We start from the raw sequence: 24,579 nt of genomic DNA on the forward strand, positions 1-24,579 counted from the left end.
AATAAGGATGTTTTTTTTATCATATATCTTCAATAAAGTTCCAACCGGAGAATTCTTTTGTGTCTTGAGGAGCAATGGAACGCAAGTGGATCATGTGGAATGAGCGTGACCAGAAAATGGCTGACACCTGTTCATTCTGTTCTTATTCAGTCCCACAACACAGTAGAAGCCAGATTCAAATTTCTATAGACGGTTGACATCTAGTGGAAGCCCTAGGAAGTGCAACTTCATTCATGTCTCAAGGGGATTTCAATGGGAACTGTGTTGAAAACCTACCAACCTCAGATTTCTCACTTCCTGTTTGGATTTCTCCTCAGGTTTTTGTCTGCCAAATGAGTTCTGTTATACTCACAGACATCATTCAAACAGTTTTAGAAACTTCAGAGTGTTTTCTATCCAATACTAATAATAACATGCGTATATTAGTAACTTGGACTGAGGAGCAGGCCGTTTACTCTGGGCACCTTTTATCCAAGCTACTCAATACTGCTCCTGCAGCCATAAGAAGTTAAAGGAAAAAGTTTATTCCAGTCCGCGGTGAGTAATCGCTTTTCTGATGTCCAGAAGTTCTATCCGCGCATAAGAGATGGTAGCAGCAACATTATGTACACAATAAGTAAAAAAATAAGTTACGCAAAAAAAATTACAAAATTACAATTGGTTGGGAGAATGTAAAACATCAGCCATGTTCATCAGCTCCATCTTTTACTCATGCCACACTGTCTGCGTCGCACCAAACGACGCACCAAACAACGAGCATCACAAACACCGGGAATCTTCCCATTCAGTTGGTCAACTTTTACATTTACCGCTACCCCACTACCCCAGTATTCACTCATTTCAATGGCACCCTTGTCTTGAGAGCAAATCAATTCCTATGTCTTGCCCCCATTCATTTAACGCGGAGAGCCTTCTCCCTCTGACCAACAGAAACACAGGCAATTATCAAAAGACCACTTCTGGTTACCCTCACCGATTCCACAGCACCCAACTCTGTTTTCACCCACCCTGAAACCAAAAGGCAAGGGTCCACCTTTTCCCAAAACTTCACTCCCACTGTCACAAACTCATCTTTATCCTGACCCTCAGTGCAAGCCTCGGGCTCCGAGAACTTGACCACACCTACCACTTCCGATACTTCACCCTCATTCACTTCCTTTCTCCTCCTGTCTTCAGCTCACTCTGCTTACACTTTCTACCATTGTTCTTTAACCAACCATCTCCCTTTTCCCGCCATTTTTAACCAGCTCAAGCTCACTCTCTTCCTCCCTCTCGCTCTCTTAGACCTCCTCTGCTTGAAATGAGGTCATCGGCTCGGCCTGCCCTTAATACATTCGTGTGCCCATATATGGTAGTAAGATCAATAGCCAAGATACTCAGCTTTCCACAGACACCCTGCTTTTACAGATAAGGCTACCGTTCTCAAACCCCCAAAAATCCAATAGTGTCCTTAAATATGGGGACATTACATTTAACTATGGCGCAACAAAATTACAGAAGTGACAAGCAGTGATAAGTGCTAAACCTAATTGATACATATGCTCTCAGTTTCTTTGTATTAAAATGTTTATCGTATTAGATTAAGTACAAATTAGCTTGACATTAAATTTAATTCTCATTCTCTGTAAAGCAAGGGGATGATATGAACAATTTTAAAGACAGAGAAAAGCACAGCTGCGACACAGTAATGAAGGAACAATCTAATAAATCAGTCTTGAAAATGTAGTGAATTGGGCAGCATTGTATCTTCTGTAGCATTGTAATCTGCTATCTGCTTAACCCAGGATACCCCTCTGATTTGCTGTCCTCATCCAATTATACATGGTATGCCTCCAGGTGCTCATTTGGACTGTGTCAGAAGGTTAAATTAATTCCTCCACATTCCTCCTCTGATAGCGCCTTCCAATTGACACAAACTACCTGCAATATCATGCTGTCAAGGCTAGACATTTTGCACCATGCCTATCTGATGTGCATTGATTTTAAAGGTTCGAGGGGGGTATCACACAAAGGTTCAAAGGTTATGGTTTTTAGTGAGTGAAAGGGATATTTTTTGTGTACAGTAATTGTACATTCTGGAAAGGCAATGCCTCAAACCATTTAATTTTCTCAACCTGTGATCTGTCGTAAATGTGTTTCTGCAGATCTTCTGATGGCCTTGTCAAACTCATCTGATGTTGTAGAAATGCACAACCCTTACAATTCATACACTGTAAAACAGTAGAGAACAATTCAGTTTCTTTAATGTCAGTGATTGATATTTGAAATGTTCCAATGTAACAATTTTATTCAACCATATGGCTTTTCCCTGTTAGTGTTACCCTGCTGTTTCCAGATGTTCAACAGGCAGATAATACTATATACTGATAAATACCCAATTTAGCTTTGTCATTGTAGTCAATATGTAGACACTCTAAATGTTACAAATAAATCTTATTTTATTTCACATACATTATTATTATTTTTTTTTACTTTGAACTTGTCACAATCTAAATGATTCTACAACAAAATGAGGAACTACCACAACAAAGTCTAAATTTCTTACTGGGGAGAGAAGATATCAACTTCACTGCAGCAAGATGGACACATGTATTTTGCCATTAGGCAAAGGTTACGGTCAAAGTAATAAAAAGACAAAAATAGGATGAAAAAGTGGTCTTTGTAGGTTCTCTGTCAACTTCAATCCTCAAAAGTATTTATTACTCCCCAGAATAGTGTTATAATACTAACTTTTTTTAAAACCTCAAACCACTTTGATAAATAAAATACATGTTCATTTATGGTTGACAATAAATAAAATAAAATATTTAGGGGAACAGGTATCTTTTCTCCAGTGTGACGTTGCAATCCTGTAGAAGCCCTTTCCTATTTTCATGGACAATTTCTTAAGTGGGGAGTTACAATTTTGCTTATTAGGTTGGGGGAATTGAGATTTTGGATGACGTTGCATCCCATGAGTATTGCTATGAACAGTTTGTTTTTAATGAATATGTACATACACGTACATAATGAAGCATTTACGTACACATATGCAAAGATTATGGTCGGAGGGAATGATGCTCAGTTTGATCAGTCTGTTCTGTGAGTAAGCATGGTGCAAGACCAAACAAATAAGAGTAATACTTTTAGATACAAATTTGTACTGTACACGGTTCTGTAGTGTCTTTAATTCCAACCCAGCACTTATGGATTCCTTTTGGGTATATAAATTGAATTTGAAAAGCTTGATTACTGACACCTATTCCTTACAGGTCACCTGGGTAGCAATTAAGTTCATTTCGGAGGATCCGTGTCACTGACAACTGTGCAAAAACATACGTCACAATGTCGTAGCATTGCATCCAATAAGATGGAATGATTTGGGACTGCACTCCTGTGTCCTGTTATGGCGCTCTGCAGTGCTATTTCCATTCCCGGTAGCATTCTCATGCAGTAGTGGGAAATTCAGAAGTTAATAAATAATCCTTAGATTATTCCCAACATTTGGATTCCCAGATTCACAAACCATGTTAGATCATTTTCATGTTAAAGCGACGGGGTCCAGCTTCCCCCTCTGCTCCTCCATCTAAAGAGGTGCCATTAGACTTGGACCGAGGTACGTATTCAATATCTATGTTGTTTTTATGCTTCCCTTTGCCCCGACTCCAAACGAACAGGAGGAGGAAGCAGAACAAAACCACCCCCAGGAATGTGAAACAACCCATTGCTGTCGACACTAAGATAGTCTTTAGGTCCAAGCCGTAGGTCACGTTGATAGTCCCATTGGTAGTGGCATTGCTGGGATCTGTGTAGTACTGGGTCCTGTTTGCGTAGAGCGACCCCAGGCTTTTCACTGCTAGGGAGGTCATTAATGAGTCGTTACCCGCAGTGTTGGTTGCCATGCAAAGGTACACCCCGCCGTCCTGCACCTCGGCCGCCTTGATCTCCAGCGTCCCATTGTTGTGGACCATGACTCTACCGTGGCTCTTGTTGGTGAGGAGGCGCCGGCGTGGGGACAGCCACGACACCACCGGCCTGGGGGTCCCCTCAACACTACAGTGCAGTCTCACTGGCTGACCTTCGTCTACGGCAATTGTTTGCGTCTTGTTCTCCCGTATTTTGGGCTTGGTGCACGTCACATAGTAGGAGAGCAGGGTCTCCTTGAACTCCCTGAAAGGCCTGCCGCGGATGCCCTCGGGGGTACTGCACTCCGGCTGCGAGTCACCAAAGTAGATGGACTGCCTCCTCTGCAGGATCCACATGAGGCGGCAGTCGCAAACCAGGGGGTTGTCATCGATCAAGAGTACCTCCAGAGCCTCAGGAGCTTGGAAGACACCCTTCTCCAGGGTGTCCAAACGGTTGTGGGAGACGTTGAGAACCTTGAGCCACCGGAGGCCCTGAAATGCGTACGGTTCAACGGTCGACAACTGAGCCCCGACCAGATGCAGTTCTCTTAGGTGCACCAACTCCGACAGCATCCTGCCTTCGATGTATGTGATGCGATTGAAGGACAGGTTGAGGAGCGTCAGGTAGTGCAGGTGCTTGATTGCCTGGTATGGGAAGGTGGACAGGTTGGTGTTGGTGATGAAAAGCGTGGTCAAATTGAGGCCATGCAGCGTGTTGGCCGGCACACTGTCCAGCGAGGTCCAGCTGTCAATCTCCAGGTGGCGCAATCGGAACAGCTTCTTGAAGGAGTAGGCATGCAAGGTGCTGATGCTGAGGTATCGCAGGTGAAGTCTTACCAGGTTGTGCAGGTGGGACAGGGCCTCAGTAGGCACCACTGTCAGATTGCATCTCTCCAGGGTTAGAGTCTCTAGGCTAAGCAGTCCACTGAATGCCCGGTGGGAGATGTACACTAGGTCATTGTCACCCACCTCCAGGAACTTCAGATTGTTCAAGTCCTGGAACATGTAGTCCAGCAGGATGACAATATTGTTGTCGCTGACATCCAACCGGGTGAGGTTGGACAGGCCTGTGAAGACACCCATAGGAATGAGCTTAATACGATTGCTTTTGAGACTAAGGGAGTGCATGCTGTACAGAGGGTTGAAGGCCCCCGGCTCCACATAGCTGATAATGTTCCCACTGAGGTCCAAATCCTCTAGACCAGGATAGGGGGCAAAGTCATCCGGGTTGACGGCCTGCAGCTTATTCTTGCTCAGGTCCAGGATCCTGGTCTCGATGGGGATACCGTCTGGGATGCTAGGTAGGCGTTTGCGGTGGCACAGGACCGACTTGCTCTGGGCCGAGCAGTCGCAGCGGGCGGGACATCCCAAGGCAGAACCCACGAAGACGGCCACAAGAGCCAGTCCCAGGAACGGTTGCCAGCATGAGAGGGCCGTGTGCAGCATGACTTTACTCATACAGTCGACCATTCTGTCACGGCTCTACGAGAGAGAGGGAACACACACAACAAGAGAATATAATTAGAGAGCATAAATTGGTAAGAAAAAGTGACATGTGAAAACCTTCATGGATGTCAATATAAACATTCTTTTAAGATTATAAATGGACACTAAAATGGATGAGATCATCTTATTACTGGGTCGAAATTGACTGTCATCTTATTTCAATGAACATTGAGGACAGATTAGAATGGCCTTGTTTCTCTGACGCAAATGACTCATTTTCAACATCCTGAGCCATCATAAGCATTTCACACAGTACTGCAGCTGAAACCAGCAATCATGCCCCACCTATATCCCCTGACTCACGTACTTATTCAACATAATGTCACAATTTAGGCCAATGAACTCTTTTCTTTCAATGGTTTACTCTCGTGCTTTGAATTTAAGAACAATTTGTCTATAGTCATTTGTTATATCGGTTGGGTCTCCTTATAACACAAATCACTTCATAGAGTCTGCAGTCTATTGTTGTGTTTCATCCACAGCAAACTGATCAAGGGAGATGAATGGAGGAGTTATAAGAAAACTATCTCTATGATACGTCTGATCATTATTCTAACCGAGGAGGATTCAGGGGATGTATTCGGATTTATATGTATAACTGTGCAAAATATGTAAGGCCATAAGCAACTAAACAATGACGCTTAATCTTTTCATGTTCATATTGTAAAGTGAGGAATTGCTAGCAACAATGTTTGTCCACAAGTCCACATGTGATGTTTTTTCCCAATTCAACTTTTTAAAAATCCAAGACATTCCATCTATTTCCATCTCTGTGTGTTTTCTTCACATTGAAAAAGTTATATTGTTTATACAGGAATATATCTTTTGCTTTTCTGACCCTTACACTGAAATAATGAGCATGATTTTATTGATTTTCTTAGATAAACTTCCACCCCTCATAAGTAATAGAAACTGCACAACAGCTGCAAAATGACCATGGAACAAAAGAAAAAACATGATTGGAAAAACATGATTATTTCCGCCGTCCAAACACATTGAGAGTGAACACAATCAACACGTAGAAATTGTTGGAGGGCAGAACCTAATGGGAAGAAAATTAGGTTTGTAATTATACGGATTATCACAAAGGCCGCAAAAGCTAATAAATGAAGATCCGGGAGGTTAATCCGTTTTTAAAAATCCAATTAAAAAAATTAATCCAAAAGGTGTCAAAACAAACACCATCACACTCTGAAAGAGTAGCATCTGTAGTCAAGATGTGTCTGCTTTTCTTTTCAGCAGCAGAGAGTGGGGTTGAGATATTGCCTCTCACCTGTAGTAATAGGATGGGCCAAAGCCTTACACGGAACAAGATTCTCAAATAAATTCATTCAACAGTAATGTAACGCCTCAGTGTTACCCGAACACTTACTCATAAGGGGCACAGGGGAACATGCCCCATCAGATTTGTCCTGTTTAACACACACACACATACATACATACATACATACATATATATATATATATATATATATATATATATATATATATTATTCAAAGGTATGTGGACCCTTCAAATTAGTGGATTTGGTTATTTCAGCTACAACTCTTGCTAACAGATGTATACAATCGAGCACACAGCCATGCGATCTCCATAGACAAACATTGGCAGTAGAATGGCCTTACTGAAGTGCTCAATGACTTTCAATGTGGTACCGTCATAGGACACCACCTTTCCAACAAGTCAGTTCATCAAATTTCTGCCCTGCTATTGCTGCCCCGGTCTAATGTAAGTGCTGTTATTGTGAAGTGGAAACGTCTAGGAGCTACAACGGCTCAGTGCGAAGTGGTAGGCCACACAAGCTCACATTACGGATCCGCCGAGTTCTGCATAGAGCATAAAAATAATCTGTCCTCGCTTGCAATACTCACTACCGAGTTCCAAACTGCCTCTGGAAGAAACAGCAGCACAAAAACTGTTTGTTGCGAGCTTCATGAAATTGGTTTCCATGGCCGAGCAGCCGCACACAAGCCTCACCATGGGCAATGCTAAGCGTTGGCTGGAGTGGTGTAAAGCTCGCCGCCATTGGACTCTGGAGCAGTGTAAACACGTTCTCTGGAGTGATGAATCATGCTTCACCATCTGGCAGTCTGACGGATCGAATCTGGGTTTGGCAGACGCCAGGAAAACGCTACTTGCCCCAATGCAATGCCAACTGTAAAGTTTGGTGGATGAGAAATAATGGTCAAGGACTGTTTTACATGGTTAGGGCTAGGCCCCTTAGTTCTAGTGAAGGGAAATCTTAGTACTACAGCATACAATGACATTCTAGACGATTCTGTGCTTCCAACTTTGTGGCAACAGTTTGGGGAAGGACCTTTGCTGTTTCAGCATGACAATGCCCCCGTGCATAAAGCGAGGTCCATACGGAAATGGTTTGTCGAGATCAGTGTTGAAGAACTTGAGTGGCCTGCACAGAGCCCTGACCTCAAACCCATCGAACACCTGTCAGGGCCTAATCGCCCAACATCAGTGCCCGACCTCACTAATGCTCTTGTGGCTGAATGGAAGCAAGTTCCAACATCTAGTGAAAAGCCTTCCCAGAAGAGTGGAGGCTGTTATTGGGGGTCCAACTCCATATTAATGCCCATGGTTTTGGAATGAGACGTTCGACGAGCAGGTGTTCACATACTTTTGGTCATGTAGTGTATATTATATATATTATTGCACATTTTGTTGTGTTACAGACTGAATTAAAAAATTGATTACATTAATTTTTTTCTCACCCATCTACACACAATACCCCATAATGATATAGAGAAAACTTGTTTTTAGAAATGTTTGCAAATTTATTGCAAATGAAATAATTCAGAAATATCTAGTTTATCTAGTTTATTAAGTATTCAAGCCCCTGTTAGAGTCACTTTTGGCAGTGATTACAGCTGTGAGTCTTTCTGAGTAAGAGCTTTGCTCACCTGGATTTTACAATATTTGTCAATTTTCAAGTCTTGCCATAGATTTTCAAGAACATTTCAGTCAAAACCACAACTCGGTCACAAAGGAACATTCACTGTCTTCTTGGTAAGCAACTCCAGTGTAGATCTGGCCTTGTGTTTTCGGTTATTATCCTGCTGAAAGGTTAATCTCCCAGTGTCTGGTGGAAAGCAATCTGAACCAGGTTTTCCTTTAGGATTTTGCAAGTGATTAACTGCATTCCATAACATTTTTATCCTGCAAATCTCCCCAATCCTTAACGATTTCAAACATACCCATAACATGAATGCAGCCACCACTATGCTTAAATATATGGAGAGTGGTACTTAGTAATGTGTTGTATTGCATTTGCTCCAAACATAAAACGTTGTATTCAGGAAAAAAAGTGAATTGCTTTAAACATTTTCTTAACAGTATTACTTTAGTGCCTTGTTGCAAACAGGATGCATGTTTTTGAATATTGTTATTCAAATTGGATGCAGTCTATCACAGTGCCATCGGTTTTGTCACCAAAGCCCCATATACTACTCATCACTGCGACCTGTACGCTCTCGTTGGCTGGCCCTCGCTTCATACTCAACGCCAAACCCACTGGCTCCAGGCCATCTACAAGTCTCTGCTAGTTAAAGCCACACCTTATCTCAGCTCACTGGTCACCATAGCAGCACCCACCCGTAGCACGTGCTCCAGCAGGTATATCTCACTGGTCACCCCCAAAGCCAATTCTTCCTTTGGCCGCCTTTCCTTCCAGTTCTCTGCTGCCAATGACTGGAACAAACTGCAAAAATAACTAAAGCTGCATACTCTTACCTCCCTCACTAGCTTTAAGCACCAGCTTTCAGAGCAACTCACAGATCACTGCACCTGTACATAGCCCATCTGTAAATAGCCCATCCAATATACCTCATCCCCGTACTGTATTTATTTATGCCTTTGTAATCTTCTGCACATTCTACCATTCCAGTGTTTAATTGCTACATTGTAATTACTTCGTCACCATGGCCTGTTTATTGCCTTACCGCCCTTATCCTACCTCATTTACACATGCTGTATATAGACTTTCTACTGTGTTATTGATTGTATGTTTGTTTATTCCATGTGTAACCCTGTGTTGTTGTATGTGTCAAACTGCTTTGCTTTATCTTGGCCAGGTCACAGTTGCAAATAAGAACTTGTTCTCAACTAGCCTACCTGGTTAAATAAAGGTAGAAAAAAAGAATATTAAAAAAAGAAAATATGTACAGGCTTCCTTCTTTTCACTCTGTCAATTAGGTTAGTTTTCTCTTATTATAACCATCAACCTCTTGAAGCTAGGGGGAACTATTTTTATTTTTGGAAAAATAACGTTCCCAAAGTAAACTGCCTATTTCTCAGGACCAGATGCTAGAATATGAATATAATTGACAGCTTAGGATAGAAAACACTCTAAATGTTACGGTGCGTGAATGAGGACCCAAAAGCGAATTAACTTAAACAGAGCTTCTTTAATTACCAAACATAGGTAGGCTCAGACGGACCGGCAGATTCCGACAGGACAAGACAAGGTTACAGCAAACATGACGACAGTCTGGTTCAGGCATGAAACACAACAAACAAGAATCCGACAAGGACAGGAACAAAAACAGAGAGAGATATAGGGGACTAATCAGAGGGAAAAGGGGAACAGGTGGGAGAAGGGGTGACGAGGTAGTCAAGAGGAGACAAGGAACAGCTGGGGGAAAGCGGGGGAGAAAAGGTAACCTAACAACGACCAGCAGAGGGAGACAGGGTGAAGGGAAAGGACAGAGACAAGACACAACATGACAGTACATGACAGTACCCCCCCACTCACCGAGCGCCTCCTGGCGCACTCGAGGAGGAAACCTGGCGGCAACGGAGGAAATCCTCGATCAGCGCACGGTCCAGCACGTCCCGAGAGGGAACCCAACTCCTCTCCTCAGGACCGTACCCCTCCCAATCTACGAGGTACTGGTGACCACGGCCCAGAGGACGCATAGATGGGTGCGCCCTCGACAAGGATGGGGGGGGGGGGGGGAGACGAGCGGGGGCGCGAAGGACGGGCTTGATGCAGGAGACATGGAAGACCGGGTGGACGCGACGAAGGTATCGCGGAAGAAGAAGTCGAACTGCGACAGGATTAATGACCAGAGAAATACGGAACGGACCAATGAACCGCGGGGTCAACTTGCGAGAAGCCGTCTTAAGGGGAAGGTTCTGAGTGGAGAGCCAAACTCTCTGACCGCGACAATATCTAGGACTCTTAGTTCTACGCTTATTAGCAGCCCTCACAGTCTGCGTCCTATAACGGCAAAGTGCAGACCTGACCCTCTTCCAGGTGCGCTCGCAACGTTGGACAAAAGCCTGAGCGGAGGGGACGCTGGACTCGGCGAACTGAGATGAGAACAGCGGAGGCTGGTACCCGAGGCTACTCTGAAAAGGAGATAGCCCGGTCGCAGACGAAGGAAGCGAGTTGTGGGCGTATTCTGCCCAGGGGAGCTGTTCTGACCAAGACGCAGGGTTGCGAAAAGAAAGACTGCGTAAGATGCGACCAATAGTCTGATTGGCCCGTTCTGCTTGACCGTTAGACTGGGGGTGAAAGCCGGAAGAGAGACTGACGGAAGCCCCAATCAAACGGCAAAACTCCCTCCAAAATTGAGACGTGAATTGCGGACCTCTGTCCGAAACGACGTCTGACGGAAGGCCATGAATTCTGAAAACATTCTCGATGATGATTTGTGCCGTCTCTTTAGCAGAAGGAAGCTTAGCAAGGGGAATGAAATGAGCCGCCTTAGAGAACCTATCGACAACCGTAAGAATAACAGTCTTCCCCGCTGACGAAGGCAGTCCGGTGACAAAATCTAAGGCGATGTGAGACCACGGTCGAGAGGGAATAGGAAGCGGCCTGAGACGGCCGGCAGGAGGAGAGTTACCGGACTTAGTCTGCGCGCAGACCGAACAAGCAGCCACGAAACGACGCGTGTCATGCTCCCGGGTGGGCCACCAAAAACGCTGGCGAATGGAAGCAAGCGTACCCCGAACGCCAGGGTGGCCGGCTAACTTGGCAGAGTGAGCCCACTGAAGAACGGCCAGACGAGTAGGAACGGGAACGAAAAGAAGGTTCCTAGGACAAGCGCGCGGCGACGGAGTGTGAGTGAGCGCTTGTTTTACCTGCCTCTCAATTCCCCAGACAGTCAACCCGACAACACGCCCCTCAGGGAGAATCCCCTCGGGGTCAGTGGAGGCTACTGAAGAACTGAAGAGACGAGACAAAGCATCAGGCTTGGTGTTCTTAGAGCCCGGACGATAAGAAATCACGAACTCGAAACGAGCGAAAAACAGCGCCCAACGCGCCTGACGCGCATTAAGTCGTTTGGCAGAACGGATGTACTCAAGGTTCCTATGGTCAGTCCAAACGACAAAAGGAACGGTCGCCCCCTCCAACCACTGTCGCCATTCGCCTAGGGCTAACCGGATGGCGAGCAGTTCGCGGTTACCCACATCATAGTTACGTTCCGACGGCGACAGGCGATGAGAAAAATACGCGCATGGGTGGACCTTGTCGTCAGAGAGGGAGCGCTGAGAAAGAATGGCTCCCACGCCCACCTCTGACGCGTCAACCTCGACAACGAACTGTCTAGAGACGTCAGGTGTAACAAGGATAGGAGCGGATGTAAAACGATTCTTGAGGAGATCAAAAGCTCCCTGGGCGGAAACGGACCACTTAAAGCACGTCTTGACAGAAGTAAGGGCTGTGAGAGGAGCTGCCACCTGACCGAAATTACGGATGAAACGACGATAGAAGTTCGCGAAGCCGAGAAAGCGCTGCAGCTCGACGCGTGACTTAGGGACGGGCCAATCAATGACAGCTTGGACCTTAGCGGGATCCATCTTAATGCCTTCAGCGGAAATAACAGAACCGAGAAATGTGACGGAGGAGGCATGAAAAGTGCACTTCTCAGCCTTCACAAAAAGACAATTCTCTAAAAGGCGCTGGAGGACACGTCGAACGTGCTGAACATGAATCTGGAGTGACGGTGAAAAAATCAGGATATCGTCAAGGTAAACGAAAACAAAGATGTTCAGCATGTCTCTCAGGACATCATTGACTAATGCCTGAAAGACAGCTGGAGCGTTAGCGAGGCCGAAAGGAAGAACCCGGTATTCAAAGTGCCCTAACGGAGTGTTAAACGCCGTCTTCCACTCGTCCCCCTCCCTGATGCGCACGAGATGGTAAGCGTTACGAAGGTCCAACTTAGTGAAAAACCTGGCTCCCTGCAGGATCTCGAAGGCTGAAGACATAAGAGGAAGCGGATAACGATTCTTCACTGTTATGTCATTCAGCCCTCGATAATCTATGCAGGGGCGCAGAGACCCGTCCTTCTTCTTGACAAAAAAAACCCCCGCTCCGGCGGGAGAGGAGGAGGGGACTATGGTACCGGCGTCAAGAGCTACAGACAAATAATCTTCGAGAGCCTTACGTTCGGGAGCCGACAGAGAGTATAGTCTACCCCGGGGGGGGGGTGGTTCCCGGAAGGAGATCAATACTACAATCATACGACCGGTGTGGAGGAAGAGAGGTGGCCCTGGACCGACTGAACACCGTGCGCAGATCGTGATATTCCTCCGGCACCCCTGTCAAATCACCAGGCTCCTCCTGTGAAGAAGAGACAGAGGAAACAGGAGGGATAGCAGACATTAAACATTTCACATGACAAGAGACGTTCCAGGAGAGGATAGAATTACTAGACCAATTAATGGAAGGATTATGACAAACTAGCCAGGGATGGCCCAAAACAACAGGTGTAAAAGGTGAACGAAAAATTAAAAAAGAAATGGTTTCACTATGATTACCAGAAACAGTGAGGGTTAAAGGTAGCGTCTCACGCTGAATCCTGGGGAGAGGACTACCATCCAGGGCGAACAAGGCCGTGGGCTCCTTTAACTGTCTGAGAGGAATGTCATGTTCCCGAGCCCAGGTCTCGTCCATAAAACAGCCCTCCGCCCCAGAGTCTATTAAGGCACTGCAGGAAGCTGACGAACCGGTCCAGCGTAGATGGACCGACAAGGTAGTGCAGGATCTTGAAGGAGAGACAGGAGTAGTAGCGCTCACCAGTAGCCCTCCGCTTACTGACGAGCTCTGGCCTTTTACTGGACATGAAGTGACAAAATGACCAGCGGAACCGCAATAGAGACAGAGGCGGTTGGTGATTCTCCGTTCCCTCTCCTTAGTCGAGATGCGGATACCTCCCAGCTGCATGGGCTCAGCACCCGAGCCGGCAGAGGAAGATGGTAGTGATGCGGAGAGGGGGGCGACGGAGAGCGCAAGCTCCTTTCCACGAGCTCGGTGACGAAGATCAACCCGTCGCTCAATGCGAATAGCGAGTTCAATCAAGGAATCCACGCTGGAAGGAACCTCCCGGGAGAGAATCTCATCCTTTACCTCTGCGCGGAAACCCTCCAGAAGACGAGCGAGCAAGGCCGGCTCGTTCCAGCCACTGGAGACAGCAAGAGTGCGAAACTCAATAGAGTAGTCTGTTATGGATCGATTGCCTTGACATAGGGAAGACAGGGCCCTGGAAGCCTCCTCCCCAAAAACAGATCGATCAAAAACCCGTATCATCTCCTCCTTAAAGTCCTGATACTGGTTAGTACACTCAGCCCTTGCCTCCCAGATTGCCGTGCCCCACTCACGAGCCCGTCCAATAAGGAGAGATATGACGTAGGCGACACGAGCAGTGCTCCTGGAGTAAGTGTTGGGCTGGAGAGAAAACACAATATCACACTGGGTGAGGAACGAGCGGCATTCAGTGGGCTCCCCAGAGTAACACGGCGGGTTATTGATTCTGGGCTCCGGAGATTCGAAAGCCCTGGAAGTGGCCGGTGGATCGAGGCGGAGATGGTGAACCTGTTCTGTGAGGTTGGAGACTTGGGTGGCCAGGGTCTCAACGGCATGTCGAGCAGCAGACACTTCCTGCTCGTGTCTGCCTAGCATCGCTCCCTGGATCCCGACGGCTGAGTGGAGAGGATCCGAAGTCGCTGGGTCCATTCTTGGTCGGATTCTTCTGTTACGGTGCGTGAATGAGGACCCAAAAGCGAATTAACTTAAACAGAGCTTCTTTAGTTACCAAACATAGGTAGGCTCAGACGGACCGGCAGATTCCGACAGGACAAGACAAGGTTACAGCAAACATGACGACAGTCTGGTTCAGGCATGAAACACAACAAACAAGAATCCGACAAGGACAGGAACAAAAACAGAGAGAGATATAGGGGACTAATCAGAGGGAAAAGGGGAACAGGTGGGAGAAGGGGTGACGAGGTAGTCAAGAGGAGACAAGGAACAGCTGGGGGAAAGCGGGGGAGAAAAGGTAACCTAACAACGACCAGCAGAGGGAGACAGGGTGAAGGGAAAGGACAGAGACAAGACACAACATGACAGTACATGACACTAAAGTTTCCAAAACTGTAAAAATATTGTTAAAAACGCTTGTATTGTTTTCGCTGTAAAGCACAATTTCAAAATCTGAGACGAAAGGGTGATTCACAAAAGGCTAAGCTGTGTTTCGCTATATTTCACTTGTGATTTCATGAATATGAATATTTTCTATTAAGATTATTTGACCGTTAAGCTATGCTATTTTGCGTAGTTGATGACAATTATCCTGGATCTGGGCGGAGGGGGGGGTTTCCAAGAGGTTAAACTCTGTAACTGTTTTAAAGTCAGCATTGGCTGAGAGGTTTCCTTCCTCTCTGGCAACTGATTTATGATGGGCACCTGTATCTTTGTAATGACACACCTCAATTTATTTAGGCTTGCCATAACAAAGGGGTTGAAGACTTAACAACTCAAGTGATTTTTTATAAATTTTTAAAAATGTCAAAAAACAGAAATCCCACTTTCACATGATGGGGTATTGCATGCAGGCCAGTGACAAAAAAACTAAATTTAATCCATTTTATATTCAGGCTGTAACACAATAAAATGTGGAAAAGGTGTAAGGCTGTGGATACTTTCTGAAGGCACTTTATACAAAACATTTAAAACACCTGCACTTTCCATGACATAGACTGACCAGGTCAATCCAGGTGAAAGCTATGATCCCTTATTGATGTCACTTGTTAAATCCACTTCCACCAGTGTAGATGAATTGGAGGAAAAAGGTTAATTAAAGAAGGATTTTTAAGCCTTGAGACAATTGAGACATGGATTATGTATGTGTGGCGTTCAGAGGGCGAATGGGCAAAAACAAAAATGTAAGTGCCTTTAAACGGGGTATGGTACTAGATGTAACGAGGCTGGGTATTTCACGCTCAACAATTTCCTGTGTGTATCCAGAATGGTCCACCACCCAAAGTACATCCAGCCAACTTGACACAACTGTGGGAAGCATTGGAGTCAACATGGGCCAGCATCCCTGTGTAACGCTTTCAACACCTTGTAGAGTCCATGCCCCATCACATTGAGGCTGTTGTGTAACTCAATATTAGGAAGGTGTTCCTAATGTTTTGTATACTCCTTCTCTCTCTCGCTGTCTCTCTCAATACTACTACTACTACTACTACTACTACTACTACTACTACTACTACTACTACTACTACTAGTACTACTACTACTACTAGCCACCTAGTCATTTTATGAAGTTCGCTTCAGCTAGCCCAGATAGCTAGGTATAAGGTTGGGAGATTGGGAACCTATGTACCAAAAAGCAATTTCAGGGTAACAATCAAGTTTGAGTAGGTAGCTTGTCTAACTATCTTAGCTGGGGTTTGTAGGGTTTAGCAAATCAAGCATAATAATATACTGAATAAGACTCACATTCCTTTCAATAGTTTACCCAGATTCTAGCAGAGATGCAGAGAAGCATATTTAGTTTCATAAACAATTAAACACCAGTCAGGAGGATACAGATAGCTCAAGAGTTATGCTTAGATCTATAGCTTATAGCTTCAATCTGTGTGTAGTAATGTTATCTCAGAATGCCATTTCACAAGGCAAGTTATTGCCTAATGTTAGCTAGCTAACTAGCTAATATTGAACCTATTTGGTTCACAAAATACCCCAAATTAAAGCCTGCTGTTAGCTAGCTAGCTGATGTTAGATGGCTGGCTCGCTAGCTAACATTATTTTTATGATTTGTGTGTAGTATGTTAATGTTTTCTCAGAATGGCATTTCATATTGCTAGTTATAGCCTAAAGTTAGCTAGCTAACTAGCTAATATTGAACCTATTTGGTTCATTTTAGTTAGCTATGACAATTGGTTTGTATTGCTAGTACTCTATGGATTGGGGTCATGGTTCATTGTTTAGTTAGCTAGCTTGCTAGCTCCATGTATAAACAAATAACCCCAAATTAAATCTGACTGTAAGCTAGCTAGCTGACGTTAGATGGCTGGCTCGCTAGCTAACATTATGTTCATGATTTGTGTGTAGTAATGTTATCTCAGAATGCCATTTCACATTGCTAGTTATTGCCTAAGGTTAGCTAGATAATTTGGCTACTTTAGCTAGCTATGACAATCGGTTTATATTGTTAGTACTCTATCGATTAGGATTATGTTTCATTGTTTAGCTAGCATGTGTAAACAATAGGCTCCACTTGGCCAGATGATTACATGACCAATCAAGTTAGCCAGGTGTGTCTGACGGTGATTATGGCTATCCATTGTATAATAATGCCAAAATATTTGTTTCTGGAATTTGTCTTTCAGCATTAGTAGAACACGCCTGATTCTCCTCTACCAGTAATAGTAGGAGAATGGTCCAATGCCTCCCATCAAAAAGATAGCTGGCCCAAGCAGGCACAGGTCAAATTGTATTTGTCACATACACAGGGTTAGCAGATGTTATTGCGAGTGTAGTGAAATGCTTATGCTTCTAGATCTGACAGTGCAGCAGTATCTAACAGGTAATATCTAACAATTCCACAACTAAACCTAATAGGTAAGAAATATCACAACAAAACCTAATACACACAATCGAGTAAAGAAATTAGATGAAAATAGTTAAGTATAATATATATATGGATGGGCAGTGACAAAGCGGCTAAGATTCAATAGATAGTAAAGAATAGATAGTGAAGGATACAGTATACAGTATATACATATGAGATGAGTAATGTGAGATATGTAAACATTATTGGAGTGGCATTATTAAAGTGACTAGTGTTAGATTTATTAAAGTGGCCAATGACATCAAGTCTTTCAGTAGGTTTAACAATCTAATGGCCTTGAGATAGAAGCTGTTTTTCAGTCTCTATGTCCCAGCTTTGATGCACCTGTACTGATCTCGCCTTCTGGATGGAAGCGGGGTGAACAGGTAGTTGCTCGGGTGGTTATTGTCCTTGATGATATTTTTTGCCTTCCAGTGACATCGGGTGTTGTAGGTGTATGGTAGGGCAGGTAGTTTGCTCCTGATTATGCGTTGTGCAGACTGCACCACCCTCTGGAGTGCCCTGCAGTTGTGGGCGGTGCAGTTGCCATACCAGGTGGTCATACAGGCGGCAGGATGCTCTCAATTGTGCACCTAATAAAGTTAGTGAGGGATTTCTGTGACAAGCCACATTTTTTCATTCTCTGAGGATGAAGAGGCGAGGTTGCGCCTTCTTCACCACACTGTCTGTGTGCGTGGACCATTTCAATTTGACGGTGATATGTACACGAGGAACTATAAACCTTCCACCTTCTCCACTGCTGTCCCGTCGATGTGGATAGGGGAGTGCTCCCTTTGCTGTTTCCTGATGTCCACGATCATCTCTTTTGTTTTGCTGACATTGAGTGACAGGTTATTTTCCTGACAACACACTCCAAAGGCCCTCTGCTCCTCCCTGTAGGCTGTCTCGTCATTGTTGGTAATCAAGCCTACCACTGTAGTGTCATCTGCAAACTTGATGATTGAGTTGGAGGGTGCATGGCCACGCAGTCATGGGTGAACAGGAGAGGGTGTAGGTGAAAATTCATGACTATGGTTGATTTTCAGTAACCTATATTGTTGTCTTTGAAGTAGAAAGAATAACTGATATAAGTTTAAATATTAGACATGTGTAAACAGAATGAAGGCTGAACCCATGTGAGTGTACAAAACTGGATCAACATCGAATTGACCAATGGACATGTAAAAAACAGAACGTAAGCAGAATCTGTGTGTATGAGGCAAGGTAGACTAACAAGACATGACTGGTCTGGGCCATATCTGATCTTGTGAAGGCTACTGGACACGCACATGGGTAAATCATACATAAACAACATCGGCCTGAACTTGTAAAGACCTCTGGACAGGAACATTGGCTAAGCAGTGAGGGGCAACAGTAAGAGGGGGCATGTCATGCCACCAATAGACTATGCCCCAATGTCTGAGCCAATAAGAGAATGGAAACTAAGTAAGACAACAAGATTCATAAAGTGGAGTGATGTAAGGAAAAGACTGTATAAAAGCCAAGTACTAAGAATGAAGTGTTAGTTCTTCCATGGAATTGCTCGGCTTTGTTACTCTCCGTAATAAAGTCTATTTGAATTCACAAGCTCCGGTATCTGAGAAGTATTTGATTCAATATTTTCCACAACAAAGGCTGAGAACACACCCTTTTGTGGCCCCAGTGTTGAGGATCAGCGGAGTGGAGATGTTGTTTCCTACCATAACCACCTGGGGGAGGCCTGTCAAGAAGTCCAGGACACAGTTGCACAGGGCGGGGTCGAGACCCAGGGTCTCAAGCTTAATGGTGAGTTTGGAGGGTACTATGGTGTTGAATGCTGAGCTGTAGTCACCTGAAGCATGAGGATCTGCAGCGAGTGGTGAACTTCATCAACAACTAAGCAGAGGATTATGCAAAAGTATTACCAGGACACCACCCAGGGCACAAACACTTTGGTGGAATGATGCTGCCATCCCATGTTTTTTTAATGTATCCTTTATTTAACTAGGCAAGTCAGTTAAGAACAAATTCTTATTTTCAATGACGGCCTGGGTTAACTGCCTGTTCAGGGGCAGAATGACATATTTGTACCTTGTCAGCTCGGGGGTTTGAACTTGCAACCTTCCGATTACTAGTCCAACGCTCTAACCACTAGGCTACCCTGCCGCAGGGCGGAGTCCCTACAAGGAATCGACTAATAGAATTTTGAATATAATTTTCATTGCATTGTATGAGGTTATTCTTCTTATCTAAACTTGAGAGGTACATTTATGTTGTACAAGGTTGTATTGACTTCTACATGTTTTTGGTTATTTCCTGTTTTACAGCTTCGATGCTCTGGAGCCTGGTGTTGTTGTCGCCAAGGAGTGTAACGCTGACATCCTGCCTCCCATAGATGGTCTGTCTGTACAAGCACCACCTGGACTGGACACAGCTAGACAAACTTATGTTTTTGAGAAGATCAGGGAGTTTTGTGACAAAGAGGCTATGGACATCACATTCCCTGCACCAAAGTCAAGGACAGTACAGAAGATTCCCTTGTTCACGTGTGGTTCGGACGGACCAGTTATCAGCACTATCTGCAGTGCCTCTATTCACATGACTCTCTCCTAACACACACGCCATACATTGCTGCTACTATTATTTTTTTTATCCTGCTGCTCAGCCACTTTACCCCTGATTGTATGCATACTACTACCTCATCGATCACAGATATTGTTACTGATATATTTCTTGTACATACAGTATATTATTTTATATATATTGACAATATCTATTCCTGATATTGCTACTATGCAACGAACCATTTGGCTGCACAGTTTACACCTTCTGTAAGGACCATCATCATGGCAAGATGTGGCTGGAGGTTATAGCAATTCTTTCACATGACCTATACATTTAGACAAGTGTGTCTGGGTAAGATTCATGTAATATTTACAAAATATGTTTTTTCTGTTTACCTGTTTTTTCCCTTATTGTAGACTACTACTTTTACCACTTTTAGTCTTAATCTTCACTACACTACCCACTTTTTAGCACATGACCTCACATGTGAATCCTTATAGAGATGGATGGGGCTGGAGGGAGGGTGTGAACAATGCTGAATGTGGGACAAAAGAGATCTCTCCAGTAGGTACCAAAACATTCATAGGTAATTTTCTCAAAATTTTCAAAGTATAATTACTTTCCCATTGTTCCTCAAAAATGCAGTGTATGATATACAATTGTGTAGCTCTTAGTCTCTACTTTTATCCAATGTAAATAAAACACTATTTCAAATTTTGCTACATAAAAACGATTTGAGCCAGTCAGTCACATATATGCCTAGTTTCAGGAAACTAGGTGTATGTCCCGTGTCACTACTTCACAGGAGAGCCATTTGAATGCACACTTTTTTTGCCTGCTTTTCCTTCACTCTGCGGTCCAACTCACCCCAAACCATCTCAATTGGGTTGAGGTCAGGTGATTGTGGAGGCCAGGTCGTCTGATGCAGCACTCCATCAGTCTCCTTCTTGTTCAAATAGCCCTTACACAGCCTGGAGGTGTGTTTTGGGTCATTGTCCTGTTGAAAAACAAATGATAGTCCCACTAAGCGCAAACCAGATGGGATTGTATATTGCTGCAGAATGCTGTGGTAGCCATGCTGGTTAAGTGTACATTGAATTCTAAATAAATCATTGACAGAGTCACCAGCATAGCACCCCCACACCATCACACCTTTTCCATGCTTCACAGTGGGAACCACACATGCGGAGATCATATGTTCACCTGCTCTGCGTCTCACAAAGACACAGCGGTTGGAAACAAAGATCTCAAATTTGGACTCATCAGACCAAGGACATGTTTCCACAGGTCTATTGTCTATTGCTCGTGTTTTGTGGCACATGCAAGTATCTTCTTAGTATTGGTGTCCTTTAGTAGTGGTTTCTTTTCAGCAATTCGACCATGAAGGACTAATTCACGCAATCTCCTCTGAACAATTGATGTTGAGATGGGTCTGTTACTTGAACTCTGTGAAGCATTTATTTGGGCTGCAGTCTGAGGTGCAGTTAACTCTAATGAACTTACCCACTGCAGCAGAAGTAACTCTGGGTCTTCCTTTCCTGTGGCGGTCCTCATGAGAGACAGTTTCATCATAATGCTTGACGGTTTTTGCGACTTCACTTGAAGAGACTTACTTGAAATTTTCTGGACTGACTGGACTTCTTGTCTTAAAGTAGAAATGGACTGTCGTTTCTCTTTGCGTATTTGAGCTGTTCTTGCCATAATATGGGACTTGGTCTTTAAGCAAATAGAGCTATATTCTGTATACCAACCCTACCTTGTCACAGCACAACTGATTGGTTCAAATGCATTAAGAAGGAATGAAATTCCACAAATGAACTTTTAAAAAGACACACCTGTTAATTGAAATGCATTCCAGGTGACTAACTCATGAAGCTGTTAAAGAGAATGCCAAGAGTGTGAAGAGGTAGGCTACTTTGAAGAATCTCAAATATAAATTATATTTAGATTTGTTTCACACTACATGATTCCATATGTACTATTTCTTAGTGTTGATGTCTTCACTATTATTCTACAATGTAGGAAATAGTAATAATAAAGAAAAATCCTTGAATGAGTAGGTGTGTCCAAACTTTTGACTGGCTACATATACACTGCTCAAAAAAATAAAGGGAACACTAAAACAACACATCCTAGATCTGATTGAATGAAATATTCTTATTAAATACTTTTTTCTTTACATAGTTGAATGTGCTGACAACATAATCACACAAAAAATATCAATGGAAATCAAATTTATCATCCCATGGAGGTCTGGATTTGGAGTCACACTCAAAATTAAAGTGGAAAACCACACTACAGGGTGATCCAACTTTGATGTAATGTCCTTAAAACAAGTCAAAATGAGGCTCAGTAGTGTGTGTGGCCTCCACGTGCCTGCATGACCTCCCTACAAAACCTGGGCATGCTCCTGATGAGGTGGCGGATGGTCTCCTGAGGGATCTCCTCCCAGACCTGGACTAAAACATCCGCCAACTCTTGGACAGTCTGTGGTGCAACTTGGCATTGGTGGATGGAGCGAGACATGATGTCCCAGATGTGCTCAATTTGATTCAGGTCTGGGGAACGGGCGGGCCAGTCCATAGCATCAATGCCTTCCTCTTGCAGGAACTGCTGACACACTCCAGCCACATGAGGTCTAGCATTGTCTTGCATTAGGAGGAACCCAGGGCCAACCACACCAGCATATGGTCTCACAAGGGGTCTGAGGTTCTCATCTCGGTACCTAATGGCAGTCACGCTACCTCTGGCGAGCACATGGAGGGCTGTGCGGCCCCCCAAAGAAATGCCACCCCACACCATGACTGGCCCACCGCCAAACCGGTCATGCTGGAGGATGTTGCAGGCAGCAGAACGTTCTCCACGGCATCTCCAGACACGTCTGTCACATGTGCTCAGTGTGAACCTGCTTTCATCTGTGAAGAGCACAGGGCGCCAGTGGCGAATTTGCCAATCTTGGTGTTCTCTGGCAAATGCCAAACGTCCTGCACGATGTTGGGATGTAAGCACAACCCCTATCTGTGGATGTTGGGCCCTCATACCACCCTCATGGAGTCTGTTTCTGACCGTTTGAGCAGACACATGCACATTTGTGGCCTTCTGGAGGTCATTTTGCAGGGCTCTGGCAGTGCTCCTCCTGCTCCTCCTTGCACAAAGGCGGAGGTAGCGGTCCTGCTGCTGGGTTGTTACCCTCCTACGGCCTCCTCCACGTCTCCTGATGTACTGGCCTGTCTCCTGGTAGCGCCTCCATGCTCTGGACACTACGCTGACAGACACAGCAAACCTTCTTGCTATATCTCGCATTGATGTGCCATCCTGGATGAGCTGCACTACCTGAGCCACTTGTGTGAGTTGTAGACTCCGTCTCATGCTACCACTAGAGTGAAAGCACCGCCAGCATTCAAAAGTGACCAAAACATCAGCCAGGAAGCATAGGAACTGAGAAGTGGTCTGTAGTCCCCACCTGCAGAACTACTCCTTTATTGGGGGTGTCTTGCTAAATGCCTATAATTTCCACCTATTGTCTATTCCATTTGCACAACAGCATGTGAAATTTATTGTCAATCAGTGCTGCTTCCTAAGGGGACAGTTTGATTTCACAGAAGTGTGATTGACTTGGAGTTACATTGTGTTGTTTAAGTGTTCCCTTTATTTTTTTGAGCAGTGTATATATTCATTCTTGAAGAACATCAAAATATAAGCTTGTTTTTCTCCAATGTTTGTAAACATAGTAATCGTAAACAAACACTGTATAGTCAGTTAAAACAATAATTTTGATTTCATGGATGGTCAGTCCTTGCATCCATAACTCTGTCTATTAATCTGAGAGTGGTTACAGGTCCATCCAGGCCCATCCCTGAGCTTTTTACCAAAAACAGAGCTGTGGCGACCGTTATTTTATTGTTTCATCTGTGGATTTGCCGTTTAAATAGCTGCATATTATCAAGACATCAAAGTGTCACCAACAAAAAGGTAAACAATAGGCCTATAGCAAATGCAGCATATGGCATTCCTTTTTCACATGTAACTAGCATTTTCAGTAGCGCTCAAAGCATGCCATTCCGTGAGCACCGCATTTTATTTTTTCAACTCAAATCAATGAGCCCAATCAGTCCTCCATGACAACCAAATCCTAAACAACAGAGTAGGGCTGGTCAATAAGTCCTTAGTTTTGGGGTTATGCTAATGTAAAACAATTTGGCTAATCTATTCTATCTATTCATATTTCCAAGTCCTATTCTTGAATATCAAGGGTTATAACATTTATTGGAATGACTTGAATTCTGATAGACTTTGGTTTTTAATGTAAAGATATAAGTTAATCGTATTATTTTATGTAGTAGAAAGCGATGGGTTAGAACAGTGGTTCCCAAACATTTTTTAGTCCCGTACCCATTCAAACATTCAACCTCCAGCTGCGTTCCCCCTCTAGCACCAGGGTCAGTGCACTGTCAAATGTTGTTTTTTTTCCCATCATTGTAAGCCTGCCACACACACACTCTACGATAACATTTCTCATAAGAATGAGTGTGAGTTTTTGTCACAACCCGGATCATGAGAAGTGACAAAGAGCTCTTATTGGACCAGGGCACAAATAATAATATAATAATCAATAATTTTGCTCTTTATTTAGCCATCTTACATATAAAACCTTATTTGTTCATCGGAAATGTTGAATAATGCACCACAGGCTAATCAGAAGTGTGTGCTTGAAAGGATGCACATAACTCTGCAATGTTTGGATTCTCAGTCTTAAATCATTTTCCACCCACAGTCTGTG

At 44.2% G+C, this 24,579-nt stretch overlaps 1 protein-coding gene across 1 annotated transcript in view; it reads right to left on the reverse strand.

The window, feature by feature from the left end:
• Nucleotides 1–2,420: 2,420 nt before the first annotated feature.
• The window catches only part of LOC110505113 (leucine-rich repeat and immunoglobulin-like domain-containing nogo receptor-interacting protein 2), a 406,461-nt gene continuing 384,302 nt past the window's right edge, over nucleotides 2,421–24,579 (reverse strand). Inside the window, exon 5 of the mRNA XM_021584096.3 lies at nucleotides 2,421–5,366. Within this exon, the coding sequence (XP_021439771.3) occupies nucleotides 3,510–5,354 (1,845 nt within the window). The 5' untranslated portion in view covers nucleotides 5,355–5,366 and the 3' untranslated portion in view covers nucleotides 2,421–3,509. The remainder of the gene's footprint in view (nucleotides 5,367–24,579) is intronic.

The sequence above is a fragment of the Oncorhynchus mykiss genome, chromosome 25, assembly GCF_057628025.1.
Source record: "Oncorhynchus mykiss isolate SJ-2025 chromosome 25, ASM5762802v1, whole genome shotgun sequence".
NCBI lineage: Eukaryota > Metazoa > Chordata > Actinopteri > Salmoniformes > Salmonidae > Oncorhynchus > Oncorhynchus mykiss.